At 38.1% G+C, this 18,019-nt stretch overlaps 1 protein-coding gene across 1 annotated transcript in view; it reads left to right on the plus strand.

Moving 5' to 3' along the window:
- The window catches only part of WAC (WW domain containing adaptor with coiled-coil), a 57,420-nt gene that overhangs the window by 15,453 nt on the left and 23,948 nt on the right, over nucleotides 1–18,019 (plus strand). The window contains exons 4-7 of the mRNA XM_027687010.1: nucleotides 4,863–4,969; nucleotides 5,732–5,847; nucleotides 6,321–6,433; nucleotides 7,901–8,209. Coding sequence (XP_027542811.1) covers nucleotides 4,863–4,969; nucleotides 5,732–5,847; nucleotides 6,321–6,433; nucleotides 7,901–8,209 — 645 coding nt within the window. The remainder of the gene's footprint in view (nucleotides 1–4,862; nucleotides 4,970–5,731; nucleotides 5,848–6,320; nucleotides 6,434–7,900; nucleotides 8,210–18,019) is intronic.

The following is an 18,019-nucleotide window of genomic DNA, read 5'->3' on the forward strand; positions in this document are numbered from 1 at the left end:
TTTATGCTCAATAGAGCTACTTGTTGACTGGTATAAAACATTTATTTGGGGGGGCATAATGAGTATGTAATTGGGCAGTTGGGCAGTACAGTGATCAGGCTAGATTTTCTTTCTTTTGGCAGAGCATTGTGCATTCAACTTAGTATGTTATGAATTTCTGGAAAATGTTACTGTGCAGTTGGTGTATTCTCTGAGGCCACTACTCTGCTAGGAACATGGCAAGTTTTTATGCTTTTGTTTGCCTGTGGAAGGCAACCATATTTATTTCAATACAGCAAGCCACATAAAAATGCAGTGAAGAAAAATTATTATTTGTCTTATTACTTTTACATGTGGCAAATCAAAATGGCCATGATAGGCTGTTTAGTTACTGCTGGGACATTGGGTATTGTGTTCCTATTGTGCTGCTTTATTTACTCCCATATGCAGTACTTCAGAAAATGTTCGGACAAAGATTTGCACTGAACTAAAAAAGCCAGTTGAAATACACTTAAGACATTTTAATTGAGGCTTATTCTAGATAAGTTTCTATCATTTTCACTGTTTAAACAAGTCTTAATTAGTTATCTCCATAAAATATCATCTTGCTGTTTTCTCTGTTAACAACTAGTTAGTGTCTGTCAGTTGGGTAGTATTTGTTCTGTTGAGGAAGTTCAGGTTCTGATATTGTCTCTAGTTTAATGGATTTGATTGCATGTTAGCTGAGAGTTGGAACATAGGTTCATGGAACAGTGTGTATGACGTTGACACGAATAGAATGAATTTCCTTGCTTTTCTGTTGCCCAGTGTTTCTTTCCACATGCCTGGTTTCTGGGCACAGAAAAGATGACTCTCCTTCCTAGATCCCTGTTCCCTCTGGAGGGACTAAAGGGGTGGATTGCCTTTGAGTTCCAGCTGGTGAGCATTTGTAAACTTCCTTTATATTATCTGCACTGACACATTTTATTATGGTTATGAGAGTTAGGATATTAACAGGGATTTTATCAGTTGTTTTATTAGAATAGCCCGATCCTTAACTAACTCAGAATATGAGTTTTTCATAATTTCAGAGTTGAAGTGGTGTTAATGGAGATATTAATTAAATGTGATAATTACTAGAGAATATTCTTACTTCACTCTGTGTTATATCTGTTTTTCAAGTTCAGCACAGTGTTGAACCCTTGTTGCAGTTCAAACTGTCTTGGATTCAGCAGTTTGGATCTGGAAACTACTTAAAGTGAGTCTTGGCATGACAGAATCTCAGATCTGTAGTAGGCATTAAGTCACAGCCCAGTTTTTGAATTGGTTCCCAGAACCTTGCTCTTTGTGCTTTCTGGTGATTTTCATGCATTAGTAACGAGGATGTGATTGTTTGAAAGACTAGGTGATAGCTTTGATATATTAACCCTGACTCTGACCGGCACTATGACTTGTTCATCATTAGGATTAGTGTTAGTAAAGGCTTGCTCACACAGTTGCACCACTTCAGTTTTATGTAACTGCAGTGCTGATGCCCTTCTTGGCCATCTTCCAGTTAAGAGTAGCTCTTTCCAGCTTTAACTGCTTTCAAAAGAATGATTAAGCTGAGGAAACTCACCGTGATGATGCAGTAAACATTTCCATGGGGAGTTCTGTAGCTAGTCGGAGTATTCATAACACAATGTGAATTTCCCTGTGGTGCATCAAAGATATATATTTGCAATTGCTGAATCTTAAGATACGTTAACAAGTCTTTGTCCCTTCTTCCTGAAGAAAGTGGAACCAGTAATGAATGTCTAACTGTAAGAGGAAAAGGTGAGAAGTGCTATAAGGGACTGTCTTGAGGGACAGTAGTGTGCTGTCTACCTTATTGGTCCTGTTTCTGGAATATGAACTAATCTTTTTTCATGATCTACTTTGCCAGGCATGCAGCTGGGAGATGCAGAGCTGATTGCAAGTCACAGCCACTGTAAGATGACTTGGGGTTAGGCTTTGCTAAAGGTGAAGGCATTTGATTCAGGGGAACCCCCACATCTTTTTAGAGGTAGACCTCCGCTTGCAGGTTGCTTTCTGCATGCCATTTTAACTTAGCGGCCTTTTAAAGATCTTCTACAACTTTCCCAGGCAGCTGGTACTGCTTGCTTGGCTGGGTTGTCAGATTCCTAGATGACTGTTGTGTATGGATTTAACTGCATACTAAAACCTTGCTGCCTCAGTATAAAAAGGAAATTTGGCAATATGTTTTTCATGTTTACATAGAATCTGTAAGGCCTTAACTTGTATGAAGTGCCTAAAACTCTTTTTCTCCAGAGTACACTTGCTTTGGTCTTGGAAGCTTCCCAGCAGCAAACATCAGTTCAGAAGTCCTTTCATATGCTCATTTCTGAAGTTCAGGTACAGATCCAAACGTAAAGCAGTATTATGCATAAAATAAAATGGAGGTGTGGGTGGTGAACCTGCACCTGTAATTGTACTGTGTAATTGTCTTGGGCACCATCAGGGATGTATTTATGGTTGGCCCTGTAAATGCCCACATGGCTTGTCCTGGTGACCCGAGGCAGTAGGTATTGCTGGAGCAGCCATGGTCAGTTTTTATACAGCTGAGGCCCGTCAGGTCAGACAGGATCCCTGCTGGGTGGAGCCTCTGGGTGTGCAGTCTAGGAGGATTGCAGCTCAGCAGAGAGGGGCCCAGGGGCCCCTTGTGAATAAACTGCTGTGTAGTAGGTGTTTCTGCTATCGGGGCCAGCTGCAGGTGGGTGTGACTGCTGCAGCTGCTCTGATACTTGCTTGGTGACTCAGTTCGGGGCTGGGCACAGTGTGAGATGGAGGGGGCATGTGCTGAGCTGATAGAACACATGGGGTCTGAAACTCTGCTCAGAGTATTTGAGGGGTTTGTTTGTGGATTGGGTAGAATTGGCTTTAAAATATTTTACTGATTTAATAGGTATGTTGTTGGCTCTTACTCGTGTTTGGAAAATGAGTGTTAGATTCACTGTGGTGCTGTATTTAGACCATTGGAGTATTTAAGTATAACCATGTACCTCTTCAGTATGTTGAACAAAGTGCAGTGTTCCTGCATCCATGCTATGGGATTACAGTAAATTAAGTACATTGGTGTTTTCTGACATTTTGAAGGGACTATTATCAAACTGTTCAAACAGGCCATCTGGTAAATTTTCATCTTGTTTTTTTCTTAAAAAAGGGAGATGATTTTATCTTGTAGCAGAAGTGAATTAATATGTCTGCCTTGAGCAACCTACGGAAATACATAAAGAAATTTTAATGATTTTATCTCAGTGGAAGGGTATAGTAAATAAATAAAAACTTAACAGAATGATTAATACAAAAATATTAAACAGCTATTTCACTCCCTAATCAGTGTCAAAAAAAAAATTTAGGCTGTTGGTGTGACCGAGGAATACATACTAGTAATTACAATATACTACTTATATTTAGGGGAATTAAATGTGTCTATTTTTATAAACGTCTTTTTTGTTGTTGTTATGCATGTGCATCACAAGTGTGTGATATTGTGAGCGTTGCTTTGACAAGCCCAATGGTAAGTCATTCTACCTGGCTCTAAGCATGCAAGATACTTTTGATGTAGGACTAATTACCTAGCTCCTGGAAGGAGGTTATTTGAGTATGAGACTTACTCTGTTTTCCTTTCTTTTTTTTTCACCCTCCATAGCCTTAAGGAGAATAACATACAGTTTTAGTCAAGACGGTGTGGGGGAAGGTTTTGAGATACTGATGGTTCATGTTGCAGTAACACATGTGTGCAGATTGACCTTTAACCTTTGTAAGGTACTAAACAGGTTAATCATGGTGTTGTTCCTCTTTGCTTTTGTGGTGGACTGTTTTTCTAACCTGCAGGGTTAGAGGTGGGGAGGAAGAAATTTTTGAAATAGTAATTTGTCAGTGCTTGTATGTAGTCAGAAGGCTCAGAAGACAGAATTTGGATTATAATATCTCTAATTCTGCACCATGCTATATCATTTAGTCATTGTCTCTGTGTGTCGCTCTCGGAAGACTTTAAACCAATTTTTTTTATTACTCCGTTCACTCGCACTGCTTAAGTAGACTGTTCTTTACTGTAGTTGCCCATAAGATCCACTCTTTGCCATTTGCAAAGCACTTTGACTTCATATGTGGAACTGTTCAGGTGACTTGAGCTTAGGCACAAATCCAGATCTAAAAGATGCCGAGAATTATCTCTTTCCATTTCAACTGGGATTTTTTGTTGTTTAAGTGTTTTCATATCGAGGAAAACCAGCTTACCTTGAGAAGTAGTTGGTAGGGAGGCCAGAAGCAGGAGGAGTTTGGGAAATGTTGCTTTTGGTATTCTAGATGTCAATACCTTTATTGCAGAGACTGAGGTGCAGGAAAATTTGGTTTGATCTGTATGCATAAACAGAAAGAGTTACCTAGAAGTAGTTACAAGTAGTCTCAGTGGTTTAGAAAACAGCATTGCTTCAGTGAACTTACAGCCTGATTTTGTGTATCTGTGTAGGCTGTTGATAAGCCTGTTTTAACTTTCTGACTTAATGTTGAGGAGAAAATGCCTGTTAATTTCTGAATTGGCATGTTAGGACTCTTCGAAGTGTCAAAAGTTATGAAGGCTACTTGTTTGCTTGTAATGGAACAAAGTTTGAGAGTAAGACCAGCAAAAGGACATACTGCGTTATTGTAACTAGAAAGGCAAAGTGAGTTTTACTCTATGTGAAAAGAAATACGCATGTGGTCTCCTGAAATACTTCTGCATCTGAACTATGCTGTGGTCCAGGCTGTGGACAATTTACTTTCTCCCCTCCCCTCTTCATTGCCCTTCTACATCCTTAGAATGTAGACCGTTAATTTCTTTGAAAACACACATTGTGAACAGTCTTTCTTTTTTCCTTTAGGGACCAGTTACTCTCCACAAGAAAATTCACACAACCACAGTGCTCTTCATAGTTCAAATTCACATTCTTCTAATCCCAGCAATAATCCAAGCAAAACTTCTGATGCAGTGAGTATTTGTGATTGGTATTCGTCCCTGTATCACCCCATTCATACACACTATATTTTCATAATTTTATGTAAGACAAGCAGCATGTACATTACCTGCTTCAGTGAATTTTCCAACTTAAGTCTTTATTTTATAAACACTCTGTAAATTCAAAATGCAGTTGTTGTAAAACTATTCTGATTGATAATCATTAGAGCTTTGAGCTACCTGCCTTTAATTTTAAAATACTAGATTATTTAAATTAAAGAAGAAATACTTTCCATGACCTTTGTGGTTAATCTAGAGAAGACAGTATGATTTTACTTATTTAAGATACATTACACATTGTGGATTTTAGTCACTTTAATATCCAAGTTTTAATAGTTAAGGTGGTGTTTGTTAAAAATTGCACTAAAACAAAATAGGTAAATTTGCAATGTATAGAAAAATTTTGAAAATGTAATAATTTTTGAGGAAATTTTAAGGTGAAGGAAACTAATAATATTAATATTGACATTACTGCATCTCACTAAACATACTATTAGCTTTTTGTTTAAGGTTTGGTGGGAATAAACCAGAGGAAACTTGCAGAATGCAGTGGGAGCGTAGTGGTCACATCTTCAGGCTGTCAGTGAAACAGGCATTTAGAGATGGTGTAAATGGAAAACAGTGATGCGAATGCATATAAGGATACCATGTAGTTTTAAAACCAATGAAAACTCTTAAATTTGTATATTAAAACTCTCAAGTGGTCTTTTGTCCAACACTGTTTGTACTTTAAAGGCTTATGATTCTGCGGATGATTGGTCTGAACACATCAGCTCTTCAGGCAAAAAGTACTACTACAACTGCCGAACAGAAGTTTCACAATGGGAAAAACCAAAAGAGTGGCTGGAAAGGTATGTGCTTGTGTTTGTTTTAATTGTATAAGGAACAAATATTCTTAAGCTTGTTTAAGAGTTGAGCTTATCTAATAGATTACTGCTATAACAGATTGTGGTCTAAGTCTGCCATGTTTCTACCCTTACTGTGACCTCTGGCACTTATTTTATCCCTTAACAATCCAAAGCCTGAGGGGGAAGTATGGTTGGTTTGTTTGTTTTGATTTTTGGTGAGTGGTGTTTTTTTAAGTTTTGTTTTGGGTTGTTCTGTTTTCATTTTTTTTTTTGGTCAGTGTTAGTGAGCTGAACTGGTACATTGTGGGCTTCAACAAGCACAGCTGTAAGGAAGCAGTGGCTGGAGTTTGCCAACCCTGCCCGTAGCAGCAAGCTCTTAGAGCAGTTTAATTCATCTCATGTAACTTCACCCATAGAAACTGTTATATTATTAGATGATCTAAGTTCTTACTTAACTTTTGTTTTCTTTTCTTCAGAGAGCAGAGACAAAAAGAAGCAAGCAAAATGTCAGTTAACAGTTTTCCAAAAGATAGGGATTACAGAAGAGAGGTGATGCAGGCGACAGCTGCCAGTGGGTTTGCCAGTGGAAGTATGTGGTTTTTTTACAGCAATATGTTCTTGCCTTGTTTGCATTACTGTTTTCTTTTCCAAACTTAAAAAATTTTAAAAATCCCTTTTCTTAGCTGTTTTTCTCACCTTTTTATATATAAAAGCAAAAGTGGATAGCACAGTCAGCTCTCCCAAATGTTGTTTCTTAAAATAACTTTAAGCCTTTACTAGTGTAACATTTGCTTAATGCTGTTCGTGGTGCTCCTCCTTTTTGCAGCTTTTACTGCCTAATTTAATTATCTTCATGGGTAGTTATCTAAAAAACTTGCACAATTTATAGTTTAGTTGGACTGTCGTGATCATTGAGACCTGCCAATGTCATATTTTGAGCTTAAAAATAGAGATGCAGAGGTCTCTTTTAAAGCCTGATTTCACATCTGAAAATAATAAGCTAATTTAATGGATTATGATATCAGGGTTTTTAGAGGCTTGTATATGTTATTGCAAGTATGTTTTTACTCTACCAATACTCTTATCAAAACCTTTCCTGGACTATGAATTTCTGTAACTTTGAAATTTTTCTCCTGATACCTAGCTTTAATCTTTGTCAATTCAATTTTTTTGTGGAAAATAGTTGTACTGTGGGATTCTGTCTCTATGCTGATGTCGTTTGGGTGAATTTGTAGCACAGTTCTCAGGATGATTTAAAAGTAGAAGTCAGAGTATTAATCTTCCCCCACAATCTTGGGACTTGATGAGGTAGAGATGTATAAAGGACTGTTTTTCTGTGTATAGTGAAACGCACTGCATGTGCTAAAACATACTGAATGCTACAAAAAGATAGCAGACATGCATAATGCAGTATTTGTTTTGTGACAGATGACAATCTAAGAATCTATAAAAAGAATTACTCTGTATTTGCTTGGTGTGTTCCCTGTGGAGCATATTTTAAAGTCTTATGATTGTGTGACAAATGCAGATTAGTCACTCATTTAGTATATATAGTTGTCTTGAATTAATTCAACTGTAAGTAAATTTGTTGTAATACTTAAGTGACGTGAAGAGGAATTCTTTAAAGGCTAGAATTTAAAACTTATACTTGATGTTCAGGATTTTCAGTGAACAAAAGAAAAATGGCACAAATTATCTCTTCACACTAAATACAAGATGGAAATAATAGATTTTGATTTAGATTTTTTTTTAGGCGACTTCAAAAGTTAACTTGACTGTAACACTTGTTATAAAGCAGCCTTTCATCAAAACACAGTGCTTAACCGGAACTCTAAATCAAGCAAAGGTCAGAAAATGCATTTTGTCAGTGAGTAGAATTAAATTTTGCCTTTTTTGATGCTGATCTACTTGAGGCTTTTTTTAGTCATGAGAAGTTCAATCAGCTCTAGTTGTTGGTGTGCAGCTGTATTAATCAAAGTCTCTGCAATCTTACACTCGTTTCTAATTTATTCCTTTTTTTCTTATTGCAACGTTACTTGGGGAATCCTGAAAAAAGTGGAAGACAAGCATTCCAGTGACACCAGCAGTATGCTCCCACAGAATATTTTATCTCAAACAAGCAGGCACAATGACAGAGACTACAGACTGCCAAGGGCAGAGACTCACAGTAGTTCTACTCCAGTACAGCATCCCATCAAACCAGTGGTTCATCCAACTGCTACCCCAAGCACTGTTCCTCCTAGTCCATTTTCTCTACAATCTGATCACCAGCCAAAGAAATCCTTTGATGCTAATGGAGCATCTACTTTATCAAAACTGTCTACATCCACATCTTCCATCCCTGCACAGAAAACAGAGAGAAAAGGTATGTCAAATGAAATTGCCTCTAGTATTCAAGATGATGCATTGCATTTAAATTGCTTGTTCAAAGTATGCTAGTTCTAGAATTGAAGGATATTTTTCCTGTTTGATTGTGTGTGCTTAGAACCTGATTACTGTTTTGATGTGTTTATTTCCTCCTAAACCACGTTTGCTGTATCTTATACAACTTAAAATTGACACCACAGTATTTGCTGTTTACTAGCTTATTCTGCAAATTAACATTTCAAATTATAATTTGAAAAAATGTATTTTAGTAGGACATATTTTTTGTCTTCTCGTTTTGGATCTTTGCCATTTATTTGAGTTCTTAACGTAGTTGTAGTTACACTATTTGCAAGTCATTTTGGACCATTATGTTTTATGAACTGCTGTTACTGTTTGGAATGCCAGTGTCAAATCTTTCAATCAACACAAGTGCAATTCTTAGAGAAAGTGAGACCGTTTTCTCCATGTAACAGCAAATCTTCTGTTTTGATCTGTGTCTTATGAAATGTTGGGTCTTCAGTTATAAAGCTGCTGAAAGTTTGTGTTTCTGTGTAATACTGATTATAAACAGTTTGAGTCAAGAAGTGAAGATCAGGACTTCACTGTGCATTGTCTGTGACCCTTTAAAAGTCTGTATTTTAGTTAGATTTACTTCATTACTAGGAAAGAAGAGCTCAAGAAGATTGTGAGAATGAGATTTGTGTCATAAGTGATAGTGTGATGCTTGGTATAGTTGAGTTTTTTCAGAGTGGTATTGTATACAAAAAATGATATTTTGAGGTCTTTGGGAAGGAAAAATTAATTATTGATAATCATGGTGGGTTTTACTTTAAAATATTGCATAATTAGTATGTCACTGTATTTTTTTGGGGAAGATGGCTTGTTGCCCTGTTCATATTTGCACGTTGGTCTAGTTAGAGAAAAATAGTGTAGTTTTAAAAAGAAGACCAGAACAGACTCTGGTCTGACACTGGTCTTGTATTCTGTTTTCGGGCCTTCCAATTTTCTTTAATAAAGAGTTCCAGCTTTTACACAGAGATAAGAGTACCTGACCATCCAAAATATTCAACCAATACCATACGTTGACAAATACTGCAGTGTAAGACAATTGTGCATGTAAAGAAATTTTTTTAATGCTTCTTGAGACTTCATGCAGTTTTTGCATGACTTGGGGCACAAATGCTGACTGTAAACTACAGAGGAAAAAACTATTTTCAGCAAGCCTTTTTCTAGTCAACACAATGAAGTGTGAACTAAGGTGTACTAGTTCATGCATGGTTCTTTTCCTGAGTACAGTAGTTACCTACTTCAGTTAAAGCTCTATGTTCTGATCGCAATTTGATGCACTTCTAAACGTTACAGTGCAAAACATCCCTGTCAAGCATTCTCTTCTTTAGTGTATGTACTCTATATCTATATCTAAAATACACTTTAAGAAAACCCTTATTATGACTCAGTTCTGGCATGTTCTTGATTCCTGTTTGGTGTGTGATCAGACTTCAGATTGGATATTCTTTCTCTGCTGTACTGTACATCTTTATTAACTGAACAACTGACTCTTACAGCAATTGAAGAAACTTCCCATTGTGACAACTGCTACAGATGTTGTCAGAGAGTTCTAATATTTCTTGCATACAACATTAATTTGAGAGCATACAATTGGATATGAAGAGTGAAAATGATCACACAGAGCAATCTTGACACTGTAAATCTTACTTTAGAATCTGTGTTACCATGCATGGTTCCATATTAAATAATTCACTTAACTTCTGTATTCCTAGGTAGATGTTGTTTTAATTTTGTATGGGTTAAATGGGTAGATTGTGTGTAATACTCATGCCTCATTAATCTAAGTGTTTCATGGCACTTGATTGTGAGCAAATATTGTACTTATTGAGCTTCAGACAGGGTGGATTACAGAAAGTTAGTAAATAATTGAAGAATTAGAATACGTGAATGTCAGGCTTGAAATTCTTATTCTAGAAAATGTGAGTTTGTACATGTTGGTTGAATTTACCTCTTATAGAAACAGAAAAATTCAGTGCAGGTTCTGTCATGAGAAGAGATCATTCAGAGAGTATATTCAGTTGACTTGGCTTTTTCTTATTTTGGGAATGTTGGACTGTCTTTTAAAGGAAATGTAACCAGTAAGTTTTCTATAGCGTTTTGCATATTTAAATTTAAAAGAAGGAAAGAAGCAGTGTTTTGGATGGTTTACTTCTGTTACTCATTCTCTGAGGTGACTGTGAACCTGCAGTCTTACAAAGTATTTGTTTGTAGCTGTTGTTCTAAATGACAATAATTGTCCTGAGACACTTGGTTCAAACAGTCTTCTAAAAGTGTCTTTGTAGAACTGAAAAATAGTTTGAGAGGTTTATCTTTACACTAGTAAAGCAAACAGCCTTTGATCTTTTTCTCTTCACTGGCTGTGCCATCCCTCTCTCTTTCTAAAAAGAGGTAAAGCTGTATTTTTTTGCCTACAAAAACAACTTGGTCCAAATGACTGAATAATATATGCAGTAGTCCTTGCTTAAATGAATTCTTGCTTCTTGTCAATGTGTTGCTGGCAACCTTATGCCAGCATATGTGTACCACTGTTTTAATGGTTCTGGTTTCAGTGTGTGTATTTTTTAATGCAGTAATAGTTATGAACAGCAGAACAACAAAAAACCACAAAACCCAAAAACAATGCTTTTTTCAGCTCAATCTCTTTTGCTGCAGGGGTATGTTGTAGTCCCACAAGGAGATTGAATAAAATCCCTGGCTGAACTATAGCTCAGCTGTTAGCAGTAGTCCTCTGCCCTCAATGGCTGGCAGTAGTGGAGAGTTCCTGGGGAACTATTTGACCTCTACCCTTTGGTTTGAATGTTCCAGTCAGAATCTGCTGCTTCTGTTTGTGCTCACTGTGAGTGCTTTATGCAGGTAAAGTGTGGGGTTGCTTTTCCTACTTTTTGGCTGCTTTATCTGTAGGGCACATCACATTTTCCTATTTCTAATTCAGTTACTGGATGAAATGTTGTATTGTCCATATCTTAACAGTGTGGCTGTCTGTAGGATACTACTTCTCACACCTTTACTCCAAATCCCATCAGGCAGCACTTCTGTTTCTAGAGCAGCAATACTCTAAAACTTTTGTGACAGAACAGAGCAAGCTGGCCAGTGCAATGCTGGGTGGGTTGTGACCCTGATGCTTCTGATCCTTTTCTCACCCCTGTGGTTTTCTAAATTGTAACACTTGCTAGTCTTTAGCGGTCAGTTATTAACATTGCTTCTGGTATAGTTGCATCTTCTTTGGCTGAGTTTTGCAGTTTTAAGCGTATTATTAAGCGTATTACTCAATCCATGTGGTGGTTAGAAAAAGTTACGTGTGTGAGACTGTTGGAAATTTCTTCCGGTCCTTTATACTTGTTTGCTGAGCATTGCTGTTACATTTATTTCGGCAGCAGAGGTAAAATACAAAAATTCGGGTTTAAGACTGGTATAATCCAAATGTGAAAAATAGGGAATTTTTTGTATTTTAGATCATTTGAATGTATTTGAGAACGCAGTTACTCTTGTTGCCATAATTTCATTTGGCCAAATGTGTTTACAGCATGCATTACCTTTAAATATTTATTTCTTTTTGTTGTGGCTTAAGGCCCTTAGATCAGAACTGAAGTATGTAAAACAGATAAATGTGACTGTCAGTGCTCAGAGAACTTAGTTGATGGACTGTACACTTCAGGTACTTCAGCAGGGATAATGTGTTACGATTCTTAATCATCAGCAGAAAATGGAGCAGTTCTGTTAGCTGTTCTGTTGTTTAATCATTGGAGCAGAGATGAGGTTTATGGGGCAATAAGGCATGAATTTCTGAAAATTTAGTAATGTGGTTTTCCTCCCACAGAGAGCACACTATGAGAGCACACGTGCACGGTCGTTGCTAGCAGTGCAAAGAGAACAGCTCAAGCTCACAATAGAGTGGTTGGGTAAAACTGTAGACTTGAATCCAAAGGACTTTGAATCCATTTGTTTTGTTTTAAATGGCATAAAAATTACATCGTTAGTGAAAGCTATTGGAACACTCAAAGGGTTACTTTAATAATTTACAAATTGTCTAGTCAACAGTAGTGGGTATTTGCCATGTCATTAAAAAAACAACTCTGTTGAAATAAATCAGAAGAGCAAGCCACATATAGCAGTATTTTAAAGCTCATGTATGGAGTGCTAGTGTGTTAGGTGTCACAAAGAGCACTGTGAAGGAAGGCCCTTCCTCCTCAAAAATGCATTTCCACTTTTTGATTCTTCTCTCCCCACGCAGTTCTCTGTCACACAGACATGCCTCATGAACTCAGCACACTGCAGGCAAGAAGGGAGTAAGCAAATGCTAGGGACAGATACTCAGAGGACTCCAGCAGATAAACAGGGTGACCGAGACACAGCAGAGGTGCAGGACTTTGTGCAAACAGAGTAGCTGAACAATCAGAATGCTTAGTTTTTCGCCCCCCTGCATTAAACATAGTAGGCTTAAGATTGTGTTTCAGAATGTTGGTCACTAGTGGATCAGCTCTTTGCTTAGGACCAAGGATTCTTGTCATAAGAGGCAGAGCTTGGTGATGGCAAGATTCAGCAGCGTTTTTATGTACTGCCTCAAACTCTGAGAAATTGAGCATGTCTAGGTTGTAACTGAGGAACATTGTGGCACAACTGCTGAAAATGATCTTTTATTTTTTACTGAAAGGATTGCTTGGCCATGTTATTTAAAAATTCCTACTACTTGGAAAAATCACAGTATTTCCATTCTGACTTGACATGGTATTTCTGCTTCAGATACCTCTTTACAAAATTTGGAGAAAAGATGCACCTGTGTTATACAGGTTCTTGTCATAGGAAGTACTGACTGCTAACTTGGGATTCTGCCCTTTTTGTCCAAAAGATGTGATTGCAGGTTATGAATACAAAGCTCTTCCATAATCATTGTGGTTGTAAAAAATTATTTTCATTATAGAAAGGTTTCCTCTGGCTCCATTTTAATGTTAAACCAATTAATAGTTCTTCACATTACCTTAATCTCCAGATCTAATTGTGTTTCTTTTTGCCATCTGATTACTTTCTTTCCTCCTTTTTGTTTTGGATGGCTTTATCTCTTGCTCATTTTTTCCCTGTGATTAAAGTTGATGGCGCAGAAAGTTGTTTTGTTCTATGATACAGTTCTATGTGTAGACTGCATCTAATAAACTTGTTTGCATGGTTGTCAGAAAGCATACTGTATTTTCACATTGTTTCAACAAAGTGAATAGATTTTTTTAGAAGTTTTCTTAAAAGCTCCAGACATTAAAACTTTAATGTGTGTAGCTTATAATGGAAAAATTGGTGCAAAGTCTTATTTTTAAAATCACAAAAAATTAAAAAAATAATCTGATTTTTTTTTGTTATTCAGAGGAAGAGATAAAATAAATTTTAATTAATGAAGATTTTAATACTTCAAAAGATCAGAGCAGGCTATGTTCTACTTTTGGTTTTTACTTCATTTTTTTAATATTTCAAAACCTTTCCTGGAGACTTTCATGATAATAGCTGAAATTTTAGGTGAGGTTGAAGAATTATTTGCATGGCATTTTTATAGAAGTTGGTGTTGACAACGAAGAGGCTGCAGACTTGCCCTGTTCATTCTCCAGTCATGGTCTAAGACTTTTGCAGGCCTTGCAGCATAGTCATTTATTTACAAAATATTTTTTTGTAAGACACAGACTAAATTTGCATTTCTGTTGGTGAAATTCCTGTTGTAGATTCAAGATTAGTCTGATTGATGCGTAATGATTCAGATTGGGTTTATGAATGATTGCCATGTAATCCAAATCCTTATTTTGCAATAATAGTGTAGATAACTTGTTAATGAATGTGAATTGATGTTGACACAGGTGTAGCAACCAGTGTATTGGAGTTGTAAAACTACAGGACTTAGATTTATGAAGCTACTTAACTTTTCTTAGCATGCTCTGTTCATCTTGACTGTGTTTCATGTTTGAGGCTTCAAGTGCACTTAAGAACTACAGGACTGTATAATTAGTAAGCATTTTTTAAAAATCCTAATAAATGTTTTAGAAACTAGAAAATGGTGTTTAGATGTTGGAAAGTAAACTTAACTGTGTGGCAAAATGTACAATAAAACAGTCTCTCAAAGCAGATCAGAAAAGGGAAATTACGAAGAAAAAGGAAGGAGTGAGGAGTTTTTGCTTGTATTTGTGGAAAAACAGGGAAATGCACACACTCCAGTGAGTGATAACCTGAGGATTTTTGTCAGGCAAACATTTCATCTTGAAAAGTTTTGACCAGTTATGTTACCTTCAAAAAGCAAAACTTGCAAGCTCTGTATAGCATCATAAATTAAATCAATTTTTAACCTTTGTAGTTATATTATACAAAAATGGATGTGAAAATATTTAGCAGCTTTGTTTTATTGGCAGTATTTCTAGGATTTAGTTATGTGAAATAAAGCATCCAGTCTGGAACCATAGAGTAAGACAGATTGGTTTAAATCACTGTAAAAAAATTTGTGATTATACACAAAGAGTCGGTAGTCTGTATTTTTAGCATGTTTGTCTCATCACAAAGGAGTTTCTTGTAGAGAAGAAAAGGTAAAGATTACAGGTTCAGATAAGAATTTACTGGAAACAGCAATGAACTAAGAAATGAACAGTAACAGCAACAATATTAATAAAAGGGTGTGCAAGAGAGGCAAACAATTCACACATGAAAAAAAGCTCACCACATGTGAACCCACAACACACGAACTGCTGCCACGGTACCATGACCGGAATAAGTTAGAGCATACAGTGGCAATGTTATTCAGCCACCAGTATTATACAATTCAGCATTACAGACTATTCCCACCCAAAAATCAAATGCTGTTGAGGTACACATCGTGTTTCCCTGTGCCTCTGCATTACCTATCAAGTGCACCCAGGTCCTTGAGCAAAAACAATCCCATGGATGGGTTTGCCTTTGCTTGGGGCAGGACTAATTCAAACTGTCTTCCCTAGCACATTCCTCATATGCACCACGGAGACTTTACCCCCTTTTACAGTGTATGGAGGTTCTGACTGGGCAGGGCCAGCTTGATTGGTGGAGTTTCTAGTGTTAACTAACCAGGTGGCCGTGACTAAATGTCGATCCCACTGTTGGAAGGTTCCACCACCCATTGCTTTTAAAGTGTTTTTAACAGTCCGTTGTACCGTTCAGCTTTTCCAGAGGCTGGTGCGTGATAGGGGATATGATATCCATCCCCACTCAACAAAAGTGACATACTTTTACAGCCACCTTCTCTCCCTGGGCAGCAATGTCTTGCCACAATTCAGCAGCCCAGTGCGTTTACCTCTGCACTGCCAGTTGGTCTTTTTCCATTGGTCCAGCCACCCCAAAGAGCATTTGCTGCCATCCACAAGTCAATGTAGAGGTAGGGTGCTGACCATCCCTATTGTTCAGCAATATCTAAAGCCAGCTGGATGTTTTCAGCTCTGCAATGTGAATTGATCCACTTTGTTCACCGAAAGCTTCTCGCGTAGGACTCCATACAGCAGGTGTCCTTTTTCAGTGGATCCCTGTGGTACAGCAGGAACCATCAGTAAAGAGAGCATGTCACTTTTCATTTTCAGGTAGCTGATTATATGGTGGGGCCTCCTCAGCATGTGTCACCTTTTCCGCCTTCTCTTCTGATGATAGTCTGAAATTTTTGTCTTCAGGCCAGTTTGTGATGATCTCCAAGATCCCTGAGCGACTGGGATTTCCTGTTCGAGCTCGCTGTGTGATCAGCCCAACCCACTTACTCCATGTAGCTTCAGGGGCGTGATGTGTGGAAGGGGCTTTCCCTTTTAACATCCAGCCCAGCGCTGGCAGTCACCAGGGGCTCACCCAGCTGATGGCTGAAGTCTTTTTGCATAGCTCACAGCTCACCTGGGGATAGGGATCGGGTGATTATTTCTGGCTCTTCCTCTTCCTCCTGTTGAAGGGCCGTGCTTCCTCTTCATCCCTCACTAAGCAAACTGATATGGTCTTGGATTTCTTCTTCTGTATAGGGGCAATTGTTGCCAGCATGGGTTGTTCCTCATGTTCAGCTGCAGTTTGAGTGGCCACAGTGCCTGTTGGTCTGCTTTCCTCCTCCTCCTAAGGATGCTGTCTACTATGGAAATGTGTCTGGCAAAGAATAGCTGTGGCCCAGCACACCGCAGCAAGGTGCTGCTCTGGAGTTGGCACAGCATTCTCCTTGCAAGTATTCTGTCACTTTAACAGGCTCCTGTAGTTGTTCTGGGGTGAACTTTCAAACCATTGGAGCAGAGAATTTCCCCACAAACTGGCCCATTTTCTCCCACCTTCCCTGCCACTCTTGACTATCCACCCTCAGGGCAGATCTCTGAATGGCTTTCCTATAAATATCTCTCCTGACTCTAAACATGATGTAAACCATATTGAGGAGACATAGCAGACACAGCAATAAGACTATGCTTTCCTTAACATCCAGAGGAAGTTCTGAATTCACAAAAGCCATTGTAACAGACCTGAAAGAGGAAGAGGGGGTGAAAAGCTGGGGAAAATCATCCTCCCCTATTCCCTGCACAGACTGGGTATGATTATTAACGTGCTCACAAAGGTAGTGTGTGAGGTAAGGGCAGGAGAGTAGCACTCAACGCACATCCCACATGACCCTCATTGCCCTTGATTTTATCACGTCATAAACCGATACCCCACAGTACAGTAACAAAGCAATCCCAATCCCTCTCCCTGCTCTGAAGAGGAGCATTGTGATGGGCACACTGCCTATATGGGAATAGGTACAGGGTTAGGTACCACAACCACGTGAACAGACCGAGCAACATTGTGACCGATGTCTCTGTATCTAATACAACAAATGCTCAGATCAAATTTGTTTCCAACTGCTCTGGTTGTATCTGTTATCTCAACCCTTCGTGCCCCATGTTGGGTACCAAATAAGGCTGTTGTGGTTTAGGAATGATGTTCCCCAGTTTAGTGTTCCCACTGCAACACACTCCAAACCACAATGCCTTTTGCTTGCTGCTCCCTCCCCTATGGCAGGCTGGGGAGGAGAATTGGAGGTCCAAAAGGTAAAGAAAGAGGTTGAGATAAGAGCAACTTACTGGAAAATGAAATAAGAAACAGTAACAGCAACAGTCTTAATAAAAGGGTGTAAAAGAGAGGTGAACGCTTCACACGCAAAAAAAAATCTCACCACATGGGAAGCCAAAAAGCTCACCACAGGGGAAGCCCTAATACTTGAACCACTGCCACAGTGCCCTGACTGCAAAAAGCCCCCTTCCCCCAAGCAATGGTGAGGTGATACAGGATAACTGCCCCTCTTGGCCACTACAGAAATTAACTCTGTCCTGGCTGGAACCAGGACAGCTGCTTAATGCAAACAAGAAATACGTGTATTTTCACAAATATCTTTTACAGGGTTTTTTTGACAGAAACGGGTTTATATGTTTTATTTTCACTATGAATAACTTAAATTACTTAATTTATGTAGTGTAGTGATGCTTTGGACAGTTATTGTACTCTGCATCCTCTATGATGTTAAATAACAGTTATAATGTGATACACATGTAGATAGTCATGATCATAGAGACGTATTTTTTCATAACATTTAGGCTGTTGGTTTTGTGTTGTAAAGCATCTCAAAAGATTGGAATGTTAGTGTTAGACACTGTTCTTGTTTTGCATCTTTAGGTGTTTGATGTGGGTGATTGTACAAAAAATACCTTTCACAGATATATTTTAACACATACTTAAAATACCTCCAATAATACAGGTATGG

This window comes from Neopelma chrysocephalum, unplaced genomic scaffold (assembly GCF_003984885.1).
Source record: "Neopelma chrysocephalum unplaced genomic scaffold, ASM398488v2 Primary Assembly neopelma1_72, whole genome shotgun sequence".
Taxonomy (NCBI): domain Eukaryota; kingdom Metazoa; phylum Chordata; class Aves; order Passeriformes; family Pipridae; genus Neopelma; species Neopelma chrysocephalum.